General features: G+C 42.2%; 1 protein-coding gene across 1 annotated transcript in view; it reads right to left on the bottom strand.

Moving 5' to 3' along the window:
• Positions 1 to 13,377, bottom strand: part of USP46 (ubiquitin specific peptidase 46) — a 42,094-nt gene that overhangs the window by 12,302 nt on the left and 16,415 nt on the right. Inside the window, exons 2-4 of the mRNA XM_060778517.2 lie at positions 6,265 to 6,345; positions 2,412 to 2,625; positions 214 to 443 (exon numbers count right to left, since the gene is read on the bottom strand). Coding sequence (XP_060634500.1) covers positions 214 to 443; positions 2,412 to 2,625; positions 6,265 to 6,345 — 525 coding nt within the window. The remainder of the gene's footprint in view (positions 1 to 213; positions 444 to 2,411; positions 2,626 to 6,264; positions 6,346 to 13,377) is intronic.

Here is a 13,377-nt window from a genome sequence, read left to right as displayed (position 1 = left end):
AGTGTATCTCATAAATCCAAATCTAACAGTGGCTACAGCAAGAATAAACAACCTATGAGTCTCCACATGTTAATGAACTTCTACTCCCATCATCCCTTACCACTAGTTTGATAGGAATCTGACTTTTGTTACCACTCATTCCCTCCCCAGTCCTCTTCCAACAGAAATTCAGGTAAGAGGGTCATATGCAAGAGGACACAGCTCAGTGCTTACAGTTTCACAGTTCAAGCATCTCGTTTCATTAGTTAGTGTTCCCTGAAAAATCTCGTGCACCCAGGTGACGTCTTGCTTATTGTTCTCTTCCGTTTCATTCATGTTGCCATTTCTTAGTCGGCCATTTTGCTTTTCCTGTTTCTTCTCCTCCTGCAGAATGTCGGCAACAGTGTTGAGCAAGTAGTTCAAAAACTCGTGGGCATCTTGCTGCATGTAGTTGTCAAAGAGATCTGCCATGAGAGAAGAGCAAATAAGCCAAGGTCTCAGCATCTCAGAAGGGCCCACTGGGCTTCCCTGCCCCAGATCTGATGATGGTAATTTGGAGCAGCTGATAGTATTGTGGACCACAGAGGAGAGTACCCCAAATCAAACCCCCTCAAATGAAGTGGTTTAGGCTCTTTCTACTGTGCTAGGGTACTGTCTGAAGTAACAGCAAAATTGGAAGGCACAGGGCAATTGTCTCATGGCTGTCCTTGATAGCTGCAAGGACTCCAGTGGCTCCCAAACTCTACTCTTCTAAGTGTTTTGGACTTCAGTTCCCAGAAACACAACTTTATTGGCTTATGATCAGGGCTAAAGCCACAAATACCTGGAGGACCAGAATTTGAGAAACACTGTTAAGTCAAATGTTGATGATCATCTGCACTTTGAAGGAGATACAATGGGAAGAAAATGCCCAGCAATGCTATTCAGAAAGAAGGAGAGAGAGAATGGAGACAGGAATGGGACCAGAAAGAGGTACTGGTCAGTTCTACCTAAGCCTGCTTATACCTGTCCCAGCAGGGCCTAAAGGGAGTGGGATGGTGGAGAAAGGACCACTATGGGGAAAAGGGGGAAAATAAGGATATTGTCCCATCATGCTTTTGGAAAATGTGAATCTCCATAACTATTTGGGAAATGGGATTCATAACTTTTTGGAAAACCACTGGTCACAGGAAAAGCATGACCTTGCTTTAGATCATAACCTTTTACAAAGGCATTTATAACAATTTGCGGGGGAAAACAGGAGTCTTCTGAGAAGAGTTAAAAACTCGCTTGAGTCAACCTTCTCCTTAGTGGTAAAATATCCACTAGTGTTCATTCAAGACAATTTGGTTTCTCAGCTGTAAAACTGATAACCTAAATATCTCTTTGAAGTGGTTAGGGACAAAGATATGCCAATGCAAATCAAACAAAACAAAAACACACAAAACATATATATATTATAGAGCAGAGTTTCAGAAGTGTTCTTTCAGTTGCCCAAAAACACCTACTCCCCTTTAAACATCTTGGTTTAAATCATGCTTTCAAGAGACAAAAATAAACAGTCTTGTTTAAAAATAAGATATCTGATTTACTCACAAACTTCATATATTTAGCATACAAGTACATTTCTTATTGATTCAGTTACAGAAAGGATTTGAAGTAGTTTCTCTGTGCAGGTAACACAGGGCATCTTTCTTATAATCAATAGTTCAAAGTCCAAGGCATATTTCCAGTCTAATAGAGTCTCTTCTCTAAAGCATTCTGTTCCTACAGACTTCTAAACTGTACTGTACTGCTTCTGATGCAAAAACACACATATACACTGACTTCTAAAAATGGAATCTGAGTCCTGAACATGCCCAGTTCTGATCACATGATCTGCAGCCCCTCCCACAACAAAGAGGTTAAAGAAAACTGCAAACCAATACACACATATACAATATGGTAAGCAATCTGAATTATATGCATAACAAATAACTAGCGGAGGTTGAGAAGGTTGCAATTTCCAACACAGAGGTAAAGATAAAGGTTTTCCCCTGACATTTAGTCCAGTTGTGTCCGACTCTGGGGGGTGGTGCTCATCTCCATTTCTAAGCCGAAGAGCCGGTGTTGTCCATTGACACCTCCAAGGTCATGTGGCCGGCATGATTGCATGGAGCACTGTTACCTTCCCACCTGAGTGGTACCTATTGATCTACTCACATTTGCATGTTTTCAAACTGCTAGGTTGGCAGAAGCTGGGGCTGACAGCAGAAGCTCATGCCGCTCCCCAGATTCGAACCTGTGACCTTTCGGTCAACAAGTTTAGCAGCTCAGGGGTTTAACCCACTGTACCACCAGGGGCTCCAACACATGCCATGTAAGAATTGCCACCTTAATGAATTTTTCCTCCAGTCTCCAAGTTTCTAGCATTACAATAACGTCAGTTGAGCTTTTAGGAATATATTACTTACCATTCTCCTTTCGTAACCGTGAGATGAATTTTTTGGGTGGGATCACCCCAACTTTTTTCTTCTGGGTAGCAATACTATGGAAAAGGTCCGCTAAACAAGTCAGGAGGTTTTCCTTCTTTTTCTGCTGGGCCTTATATGCCAGCACATTTTCCCGAAATGGCCGGCAAAAATATAAGGCTTGCAAGACCGAGTTACAGTAGCAGGTGTTCCCAAACTGCAAAAGAAAAAGATGGAGGCCAGCAATGAGACATTCTTCAAGACAACATTCACAGAATCCAACCATTTTCCCCTTGGATTTTCTGATCTTTAAGTTACCACCACTTGCTTACAAGGCACAATTTTTAAATAATGTAGGTCAGACGTCAGTATGTGGAGCTAGACGATTAATCTTTTTCTAAGAATAAAAATTTACATCATATTAAATTGGCATTGCCAGCTCCTGTTTGCTGCTTAGCATAACATACTTTTTAAAAGGGATGCTTCTGTTCCAGAAGTCCTCAAACATAGCGCTGAAGGCACTCATCAAAATACCTTGACTATGATCCAGAAAGCTTTTTACTGGTGACCTCCACATTAAAAATTTAAGAGCCTCTTGTGATAAAAGCATGTTTCACATGCAGATTTCCACACCTTTTTTGGAATTGGGATGTTGGAATTTTTCACGTGATGTTTTATTGCCAGTACAACTCAAGGGTACAATAGTTTGCAGTTTGGTTAGTTCAATAACATAGTGCAGGGGTCCTCAAACTAAGGCCTGGAGGTCAGATGCGGCCCTCCAAGATCATTTACCCGGCCCTCGCTCAGGGTCAACCTAAGTCTGAAACGACTTGAAAGCACACAACAACGGCAACAACAATCCTATCTCATCTGCCAAAAGCAGACCCACATTTCCCATTGAAATACTAATAAGTTTATATTTGTTAAAATTGTCTTAATTTTAATTATTGCATTGTTTTTAAGTGCTTTTTTAGCACTACAATTAAGATATGTGCAGTATGCATAGGAATTCATTAATATATATTTTTTCAAATTATAATCCGGCCCACCAAAAGTTTGAGGGACTGTGACCTGGCCCTCTGTTTAAAAAGTTTGAAGACCCCTGACTTAGTGAGTGGAGGAGAACATCTGAATGCAGCTATTCTTTCTGCCTCTTCAGGGAGCCTACCTGGGACGATAACTTACCTGATGGATGCTTAGGTCTATTTAACTGACAGGAGTTTATGTATGAAACAATTTCCAACTTCTATATGCCTTAGCCACAAAGTGCAATGAGGTTCATGAGTGGCAACTGCAGCACCCATCAGTCTCTAAACAGTATAGGGAAGATAGGCATTGTAGTCCAAAATGTCACACTTAACCTACTCCAGTTATAATCCTACTTTTTTAAAAAAAATTATTAATTTCTCCATACAGATAACAAAACAATACAATATGAACCTTAGCCATCTAAAAGATAATATCAAAAACCGATTACAATTTTTATGGCTAGGACGCAGGTTCCAATTGTTACTCCCTTTACCGTATATCTTAATTAATTGCCCCTTTAAACCCCCCAACCCACCCACCCACCTATAATATAGTAGTTATAATCCTACTTGACCAGTTACAATCCTACTTGAACTGCTGTTTCCAAAGTCATTTCCAATTTATGGAGACCCTAAAGTCATGAAGTTTTCTGAAGCTGAGAGTATCTGACTTGCTCAGGGTCACCCAGTGGGCTTTCATGGCCAAACAGGGAATTAAACCTGGGCCTCCAGATAAGTAATCCAATATTCAACCCAATACAACACACTGGCTCCCTTCTCTTTACCTACAATGAATCAAAGAGAGGATCTTGTTGTTTCAGCAGTGTCACGAGGACAAGACTAGAAGCAAAGCTTACTTTTGTGGACTGTAGCTCTCCAAATGGCCTGGGAGTAGTAGTAGTAGTAGTAGTAGTAGTATTAGTAGTAGTAGTAGTAGTAGTAGTAGTAGTAATAATAATAATAAAACTTTATTTATACCCCGCCACCATTTTCCCGCTGGGGACTCGGGGCGGCTTACATGAGGCCAAGCCCAGACAACAAATTACAGCAGAGTAAAACTGAAAACGCAAACAATAAACAACAACATCATAATTACATAATGTATATGAATACATAATGATATAAAATTACAATAAACACAGTCACAATGACAATGGGCGGGCTATATGTAATGATTAAGAGAAAACTAATTAAAAGCTGATTAAAAACTTGAGAGAAAAAAGGAGAAGTAGGTTATTTGCAGAGGACGGCTCATTAAAACGGGGGTTGTGGAATTAAGCTTTCCCACAAGGTGGGGGGGATGGGACACGTATACTCCAATGACAGAACGTTGAGGCTAAGCAATAGTGTGAGGTTGTATACCTACTCACCAAAGGCGTAGCGGAAGAGCCAGATTTTAAGGTTCTTTTTAAAGGTTTCTAGTGAAGGGGTTTTCCTAATCTCTCCAGGTAATGAGTTCCAGAGTTGGGAGGCCACAGAGGAAAAAGCTCTCTCTCTTGTGCTTACAAGGCAAGCTTGTGAAACTGACAGGGGTGAAAGAAGGGCCTCCCCAGGTGTATTTTTGTTACCACCCAATTTCCCCCCAAGAATGGAACTCAAGGCAAATGAAAATGATTGCAATACAGTTCAAAACATATAAAATACAAGAATAAAATGGAATTGAATTATTAATAATATTAAAGCAATTTAAAACACACTCTTTAGGATGGTGAAAAGTAGTTAAAATAGTATAATTTTTAAAAATACATCAAACTTTTCCTTACAAGCTTATTTAAACAGGCTATTTGAACTAAAGCTTTAAAGGAGGGGATTTCAAAGTCTAAGGGCAGCCACCAAGAAGACCTTTTTTGAATTCTCCCCAACTCTACTTATGAAGGCAGTGGGACTAAAAGAAGAGCCTCTTTGTATTGTCGAAGGCTTTCATGGCCAGAATCACTGGGTTGTTGTAGGTTTTTTCGGGCTATATGGCCATGGTCTAGAGGCATTCTCTCCTGACGTTTCGCCTGCATCTATGGCAAGCATCCTCAGAGGTAATGAGGTCTGTTGGAACTAGGAAAAAGGGTTTGTATTGTTTTTCACAAAGTTAACTTCTCCAAGCTGACCATAGCATTACAGCTGGAGTAGAATGAATGCTGCTATCAGTGGGCCCCTCATCCTTTTTAGGCTGTTCTTTGGATTGTGAACTAACACTTCAACATATATGATTTCAGATTCTGATACTTTTGAAATATCCCCTGTATTTTAACAATCATGTAATAGTTAGGCTTGGGCATTTTGACTTAGACCCAAGTTTGAGTCCTCATCAGATCATGAACCATACCGGACAACCTTGGATCTATCATTCTTTCTTGGCTTGGTCTACTGCATGTGATTATTGGGAAGATAAAATTTTGGGGAAGAGAGTACTGTGTACTGTGTTGAGCTCACTGGAGGAAAACTAGAATAAATATCTAAGGTAAGGTAAAGGTTTTCCCCTGACATGAAGTCCAGTCGTGTCCGACTCTGGGATGTGGTGCTCATCTTTATTTCTAAGACGAAGAGCCGGCGTTGTCCGCAGACACCTCCAAGGTGATGTGGCTGGCATGACTGCATGGAGCACCGTTACCTTCCCGCCGAAACGGTACCTATTGATCTACTCACATTTGCATGTTTTTGAACTGCTAGGTTGGTAGAAGCTGGGGCTGACAGCGGAAGCTCACGCCACTCCCCAGATTTGAACCTGCGACCTTTCAGTCAACAGGTTCAGCAGCTCAGTGCTTTAACCCACTGTGCCAATGGGGGCTCAATATATAAATATCTAAACATAATAAAAAATTAATGATACTTACATTGACCAGTCCAAAGTAGTGTTCATTGAGTGGAAATTGCTCTGGTCCAATGTCTTTTTCCAGAGCAGAGGCATTGGTGCCCTGGGGGGAAAAATAGCTAGTTATCTTTTTCTGTATTAAAATATATTCAAAATATATTCAAAATATCAACCACCCTTCTCAAAATGGATTAGCTATTTCTTGAGTGTTACACCTTCCTTGCTACTCACAGCCCCATCTTTTCTCCACCAGGGACACAGGGCTATCATATCCCTTGTGTTTCCTCATAGTATCTTCTCTCAATGCTAGAACTCATCCACAATTGTTGGTGGGAGAATGTGTACACACAAAAAGTACTTCTTCCTCAAAACACACAATTAAATAGTTCAATTTGCTACCACAAAGCATGTAGTGAGAGACATCCAGATGGTAGAATTTATGCAGCTTGACATCACTTTAACTGCCATGGCTCAATGCTATCAAATCATGGGAGTTATACCTTTTGTGAGGCACTAGTACTCTTTTGCAGAGAAGGCTACAGACCAGGGGTCCTCAAACTATGGCCCGAGGGCTGGATACGGCCCTCCAAGGTCATTTACCCGGCCCTCACTCAGGGTGAACCTAAGTCTGAAATGACTTGAAAGCACACAACAAAAACAATCCTATCTCATCAGACAAAAGTAGGCCCACACTTCCCATTGAAATACTAATAAGTTAAAAAGTAGTCTTATACGCCAGAATATACGGTATGTAGCCGTATAATCACTGGACCATAGATCAGTGTTTTGGTACAATTGTATGAATGAAAGAGATGCCTTAACAAATATGCTCATGCCAATAATTATCCATTATTAACAATCACGAGACTGCACAGAATAGTGGCTTTGTGAAATAAAGTCCTTAGTTAGGAGTTACATGACTTTATGGAGGATCAGGAGATTGTAGGCACTAGTCAGAGGCTGTAGGAGTATTTGTTGTGGGACCACAGAGGAAGTATGCATTCTTGTTTTGCTTCTGAGTTTCCCATAGACAACTGGTTGGACACAATGGAACCAGAATCTTGGATTAAGTAGACCCCATTGATCTCTTCTTATTTCCTTTACTCTGTTCCTCAAACAGACCAGATATCATGAAGAGTGTGGAAGTCTTGTTGATTTTCAAAGAACATCAGAGAGCAAGATCTATTTCTTCTGATGAATGACATCTAAATGGATCACCAAGGAACTCTCTCACCCGATACCTCATTAACCTGTCATCATCTGTTTCCCACACAGAGTGACGTATAAAAACAAGCAGACCACAGGGCTTTCTGATATTATCTAGTTTTATTTATTTCTGCGGTCAAATCTCATGTTTCCTTATTCTTTTTAACCACCCACTTTTCAAGGAGTGGGGACTGAGAGCAGAACTGGAGGGATATTTTACTCTGGTCTGGGTTTATATAACAACTGTTTTGTTTTTCTCGCGGTGTAAAGAAAAAACTTGCACAGAACTGGAACAGAAATAAAGAAGATAATTGTGGAGAGCCTGCTAGCTTTAAAAGTAAACCAACTTGCTTGCAGTTGGCAACTATAAATGCTAACACTGAAGGCTTTTTAAAAAGTTTTATCTTGCTCTCAACCTGCTTTTCCTTTTCCAGCATGGTTTCACTGACAACAAAAGGCTGCACTGATTTTTTGTAAAACAACAGCGTATCTGAGTTTCCAGTCCACCTGAGCCTTTCTGAAAGAAAAGGGGCAATGAGAAGGCAAGCAAAGCAACAATGATTCATTGTAGTGCACTGCTGTTCTCCATGGTCTTGGCTCCTACTTTAGATTGCATCATTAGTAGCCAAAGAAGTATCAGATGGAATGGATGGTTTTTATTTAATGCAACACATTACTAATGATCAGCAGGGCTATAGCCAAGGGGGGGGAGGGTGGTTAGGGGTTCAACCCCCCTGCCCAAACTTTTCAGGTTACAAAAACCGGTTTACTCATGAATTTTATCTGGTTAACCAAATCCCCACGCTAAGTATATGAGAAACAAAAACTAAATGATTCTCTCCAGAACTGCAAACACTATCTCAACCAATTTTTGACAATTTATTCACATTGTCATTACTTGCAGCAATTATTGCGGTTGTTACGTTCCAGGACCAAAGGCGAAAAGTGAAAATCCACAAAGTAGGAACAATATATACACAATCCCCCTGCACTGGGTTGGTCTCATGACATCACACAGGACCCCCCTCCTTCCGCTCTCCCATCCTTTGCAGCCTCCCCTGCCCACTGTTGGGAGCTTTTATTTTTATTTATTTATCGTGTCATCAGCAACCAGACATTTATATTACATTTTTAACAAAAGCAAGCAAACAGACAGACAAAACACAGAATTTGCAAGCTTCGTAGTTGATTAAATGTCCTTTGACCAGTAGCTGGCCACTTGGAGTGCCTCTGGTGTTGCCGCAAGGAGGTCCTCCATTGTGCATGTAGCAGGGCTCGGATTGCATTGTTGTCTGTGGTTTGCTCTTCTCCACACTCGCATGTCGTGGATTCCACTTTGTAGCCCCATTTCTTAAGATTGGCTCTGCATCTCGTGGTGCCAGAGTGCAGTCTGTTCAGCACCTTCCAAGTCGCCCAGTCTTCTGTGTGCCCGAGGGGAGTCTCTTATTTGGTATCAGCCATTGATTGAGGTTCTGGGTTTGAACCTGCCACTTTTGGACTCTCGCTTGCTGAGGCATTCCAGCGAGTGTCTCTGTAGATCTTAGAAAACTATTTCTTGATTTAAGTCATTGACGTGCTGGCTGATACCCAAAGAAGGGATGGGTTGGAGTTGTCACTGCCTTACTCCTTTCATTATTGGCTGCTACTTCCCGGCGGATGTGAGGTGGTGCAATACCGGCTAGGTAGTGTAATTTCTCCAGTGGTGTAGGGCGCAGACACCCTGTGATAATGCGGCATGTCTCATTAAGAGCCACATCCACTGTTTTAGCGTGGTGAGATGTGTTCCACACTGTGCATGCATTCTCAGTGGCAGAGTAGCATAGCGCAAGGGCAGATGTCTTCACTGTGTCTATTTGTGATCCCCAGGTTGTGCCAGTCAGCTTTCGTATGTTGGGAGCTGTTGCCCCTGTATCGTCGTGTGGTTCATGTGATTTTCTCATGACAGAAAACAAGCTTGCTCCCTCCTCCATATGACTTCCTCTCACATACTTATACATGGCTATAATGTCTCCTCTCAGTCTTCTGTTCTTCGGGCTAAACATGTCCAGCTCTTTAAGCTGCTCCTCATAGGGCTTGTTCTCCAGATCCTTGATCATTTTACTTGCCCTCCTCTGGACACATTCCAGCTTTTCAACATTTCCCTTCAACTGTGGTGCCCCGAATTGGACACAGTATTCCAGGTGTGGTCTAACCAAGGCACAATAGAGGGGTAGCATGACTACTCTTCATGATTTGCTAAAAAAAAGTCCCCCTCCCCCAAATTTCTGGCTAGGGTCTGTCCATCAGTAAGGTAAGACATCAGTGATGACCGAGTAAAGGTACTGGCAGATCTTTATTGCCCATTTTCCATTGCTGAAATGTTGAACTATAACTACAGCTGGGCATTATACAGAGAAACAACAAAATCCTACACCACTGGATTGGTAAATTTTGACTGTCCCACTTCGATGCCTTGAACGCCCCCCAAACTTGCTCAGAACCCCTTCCCTCGCAGCTGGATTTCCCACTGGGAAAACTGGCAGAGAGGTGAAGTTCAGTGATGTGTATCTCTGTCACATTGGATTAAGGATGTTGGTCCCCCTCTCTCTCATATTTGTCATTTACTAACTTGTGACATACAAAGATGTAGGTCAGTTCCCTTTCTTCTTGATTCTCTTGTATCTTAGCATGCTGAGCGGCTGCCTGCAGCTACCAACACTGTCATTCTGCTTCCTTACTAACAGCTTCCATGTCAGCCTCTATTTGTGTTTTAAGTTTTCATTTTCTTCCAGGAATGTACTTCTCTCTCCTCTCATGAATGAATACAGTTGGGCAGATTCATCGGTATGCATGCATGCATACCCATCCAAACTGACTATTTATTAGTCTTGAACTTTCCACCATTTCCTTCTTTTTCTCTGGGATTCTTGATCCTTTGATCTCTGTGCCTGAAAAAAACAAACTAATCCCCCAAAGGTGAGTTATTTCAAACTGTTGCAGCAAAGTGAACTGAAGGTTGCCACCAATATCCTACTGCATTTGGCACAAATTTGTAATGGTTATATTCAGACACTATTGGATGAAAACACCGGCCAATCCCTCTCCAATGCCAGAAATACAGCTTAATGGTGTAACATTAGAAAATGTTGACCATTTCCGCTATCTTGTCAGCCACTTCTCCACAAAAGTCAACATTGACACTGAAATTCAACACTGCCTGAGCTCTGCGAGTGCAGCATTTTTCCAAATGAAGCAGAGAGTGTTTGAGGACTGGGACATCTGTAGGGATACCAAGGTGCTTGTTTATAAAGCTATTGTCCTCCCAACCCTGCTATATGCCTGCGAGACATGGACAGTCTACAGACGTCACGTGCAACTCCTGGAACAATTCCATCAGCACTGCCTCCGAAAAATCCTGCAAATATCTTGGGAAGACAAGCGGACAAATGTCAGCAAAGACCACCAGCATTGAAGCAATGGTCCTCCACTATCAACTCCGCTGGATTGGCCATGTTGTCTGGATGCCTGACAACCGTCTCCCACAGCATTTGCTCTATTCCGAAATCAAGAACGGAAAACTGAATGTTGGAGGACAGGAAAAGAGATCTAAAGACCTGTTCAAAGCCAACCTTAAAAACTCTGGCATAGACATTGGGAACTGGGAAGCCCTGGCCCTTGAGCGCTCCAGTTGGGAGGTCAGCTGTGACCAGCAGTGCTGCAGAATTTGAAGAGGCATGAATAGAGGGCGAAAGAGAGAAATGTGCCAAGAGGAAGGCGCATCAAGCCAACCCCGACCGGGACAGCCTTCCACCTGGAAACCGATGCCCTCATTGTGGGAGAAGATGCAGGTCAAGAATAGAACTCCACAGTCACCTACAGACCCAAAGCCAGGATATTACACTTGGAGGATCATCATCTTCAGACTATGAGGGATAGCCTAAGTAAGTAAGGATGAAAACTCCAAGTTTCAGAGACGACCTGTCATTGGAACAAAGATTTCTGAAGAAGGCATGTATTCCCCATTTCCTAATGGAAATGATACAGCATACCTTGTGGTCCATGTGATTTTCTCATGACATGTAATCACATTAACAGTGCAAACATGTCTCCTCAGAAGTAAGCACCATGAGAATGCTTGAATTCTGGAAAGACAATAATCAGTCAAACCAGTATTTGTTTAGGAACAGAGGCATCCATAAATCTTGCCACTCTCAGTTCCCCACTTTGAGACACAGGAAAAACAAAGTTCCGCTAAGCACGGGGCAACTGGTCCCATAAATCAATCAGCTGTTAGCCTTCTATCAGTTCAGCAAGGAACAGCTCTTCCTCTTTATTTTACATTATGTACAGTTCAAACTTAGTTCATGTATTTCCGATGCAAGAGAGTGAAACAATAATGGCGACATCATAATATACTCGTTCTTATCTCTAAGACAGCCCCACAAGGAGATGACATAAATCACTGACCGGAAAAATGTCCTACTCTAGCAATCCACTCTCTATGCACTGACTCCTTCATTACTGGTTTCTCTACACTCTGAATGCTGAGACTAAATGGTGATTTTGACTTTTCCATACATTTTTCTTAACTTCAACAATCCGACATCAAAATGGTTATATTCAAACAATACTGGGTGAAAATATTGCCTACAGCACCTGGTATTCATTGTCAGTCTCTCATCCAGATACTAACCAAGACTGACCCTTAATGGTGTAACATTAAGGGAACTTTCAAGATCAGATGAGATCTGGGACCTTTAGAGTATCTATATAAATAAAAATTTAATGTTTGTTTGGACCTAATACACCTATCAGACGAAGGAGTGACCATCACTCATAAAAACACTGAAAAACACAGCAGAAGAGACTTGAAAAGCCAAAAAACAAAAATTACATTACAACTCATCTGTAAAACCATATATATATATATATATATATATATATATATATATATATACACTAGCTGTGCCCTGCCACGCGTTGCTGTGGCCTATAGTAAAACTTATCAAAGTTGAGGTAGTTTTCTGGACTATTATGAAAGAGAGGTACCTACCTATTCCCCCTTTTCCTCCCCCTTTCTCTCCTTTCTTCCTTCTCTACCTCTTTCTTTCTTTCACTACTTGGTTTCATCCTTCTCTCTTGCCTTCATTCCCTCCCCCTTTCTTCCTTTGCCTTTCTTCCCTCCCTGTTTGCTTCCTTCTTTCACTTTTTATTTCCTTTTATTTTACCACCATCATAACAATAACAATAATGCAATGCATTGCCTCTGGGACCTGACACCTCTCCCATTCCCCCTAAAAGGGTCTCAGAGGAACAATAGCATAATAATAATAGAAATAACAACCTTTACCCGCCACGTGTTGCTGTGGCCAATCTTCCCTCTTTCTCTCCTTCTTTCCCTCCTTCCTTCCTTCCTTCCTTCCCTCCCATATTTCCTTCTCCTCTTCCTTCTCTACCTCTTTCCTTCCTTCCCCCTTTTTCTTTCTCTTCTGCTGTCTCTCTCTTCTTTCCTTCCATCTTTCCTTTTCTTTCCTTTTCTTCTTCCTTCTTTCTCTAACTTTCCTTCCTTCCCCCTTTTTCTTTACCTCCCTTTCTCTTTCTTCCTTCTTTCCTTCCTTCCTGTCTTTCCTAGATTTTGACAGGGCGGGAAGGGGCGGGGTGGGGTTTGGAGGTGGCGTGAAGTAAAAGGAGGTAAGATTGGGGTGGGGGAGTGATGGAACGTGGGGTTGTGTGTGTGTGTGCGGCGGTGGGGGGAGTGGGGTTGCGTGTGTGCGTGCGGTGGCGGGGGGAAGTGATGGAGCGTGGGGTTGCGTGTGTGTGTGCGGCGGCGGGGGGAGTGGGGTTGCGTGTGTGCGTGCAGCAGCGGGGAAAGTGATGGAGTGTGGGGTTGCGTGTGTGTGTGGCGGCGGGGGGAGTGGGGTTGTGTGTGTGTGCGGCGGCGGGGGGAGTG

This window comes from Anolis sagrei, chromosome 5, assembly GCF_037176765.1.
Source record: "Anolis sagrei isolate rAnoSag1 chromosome 5, rAnoSag1.mat, whole genome shotgun sequence".
Taxonomy (NCBI): domain Eukaryota; kingdom Metazoa; phylum Chordata; class Lepidosauria; order Squamata; family Dactyloidae; genus Anolis; species Anolis sagrei.
The sequence above is the reverse complement of the archived record's forward strand: the minus strand, read 5'-3'. Positions and strand labels throughout refer to the sequence as shown.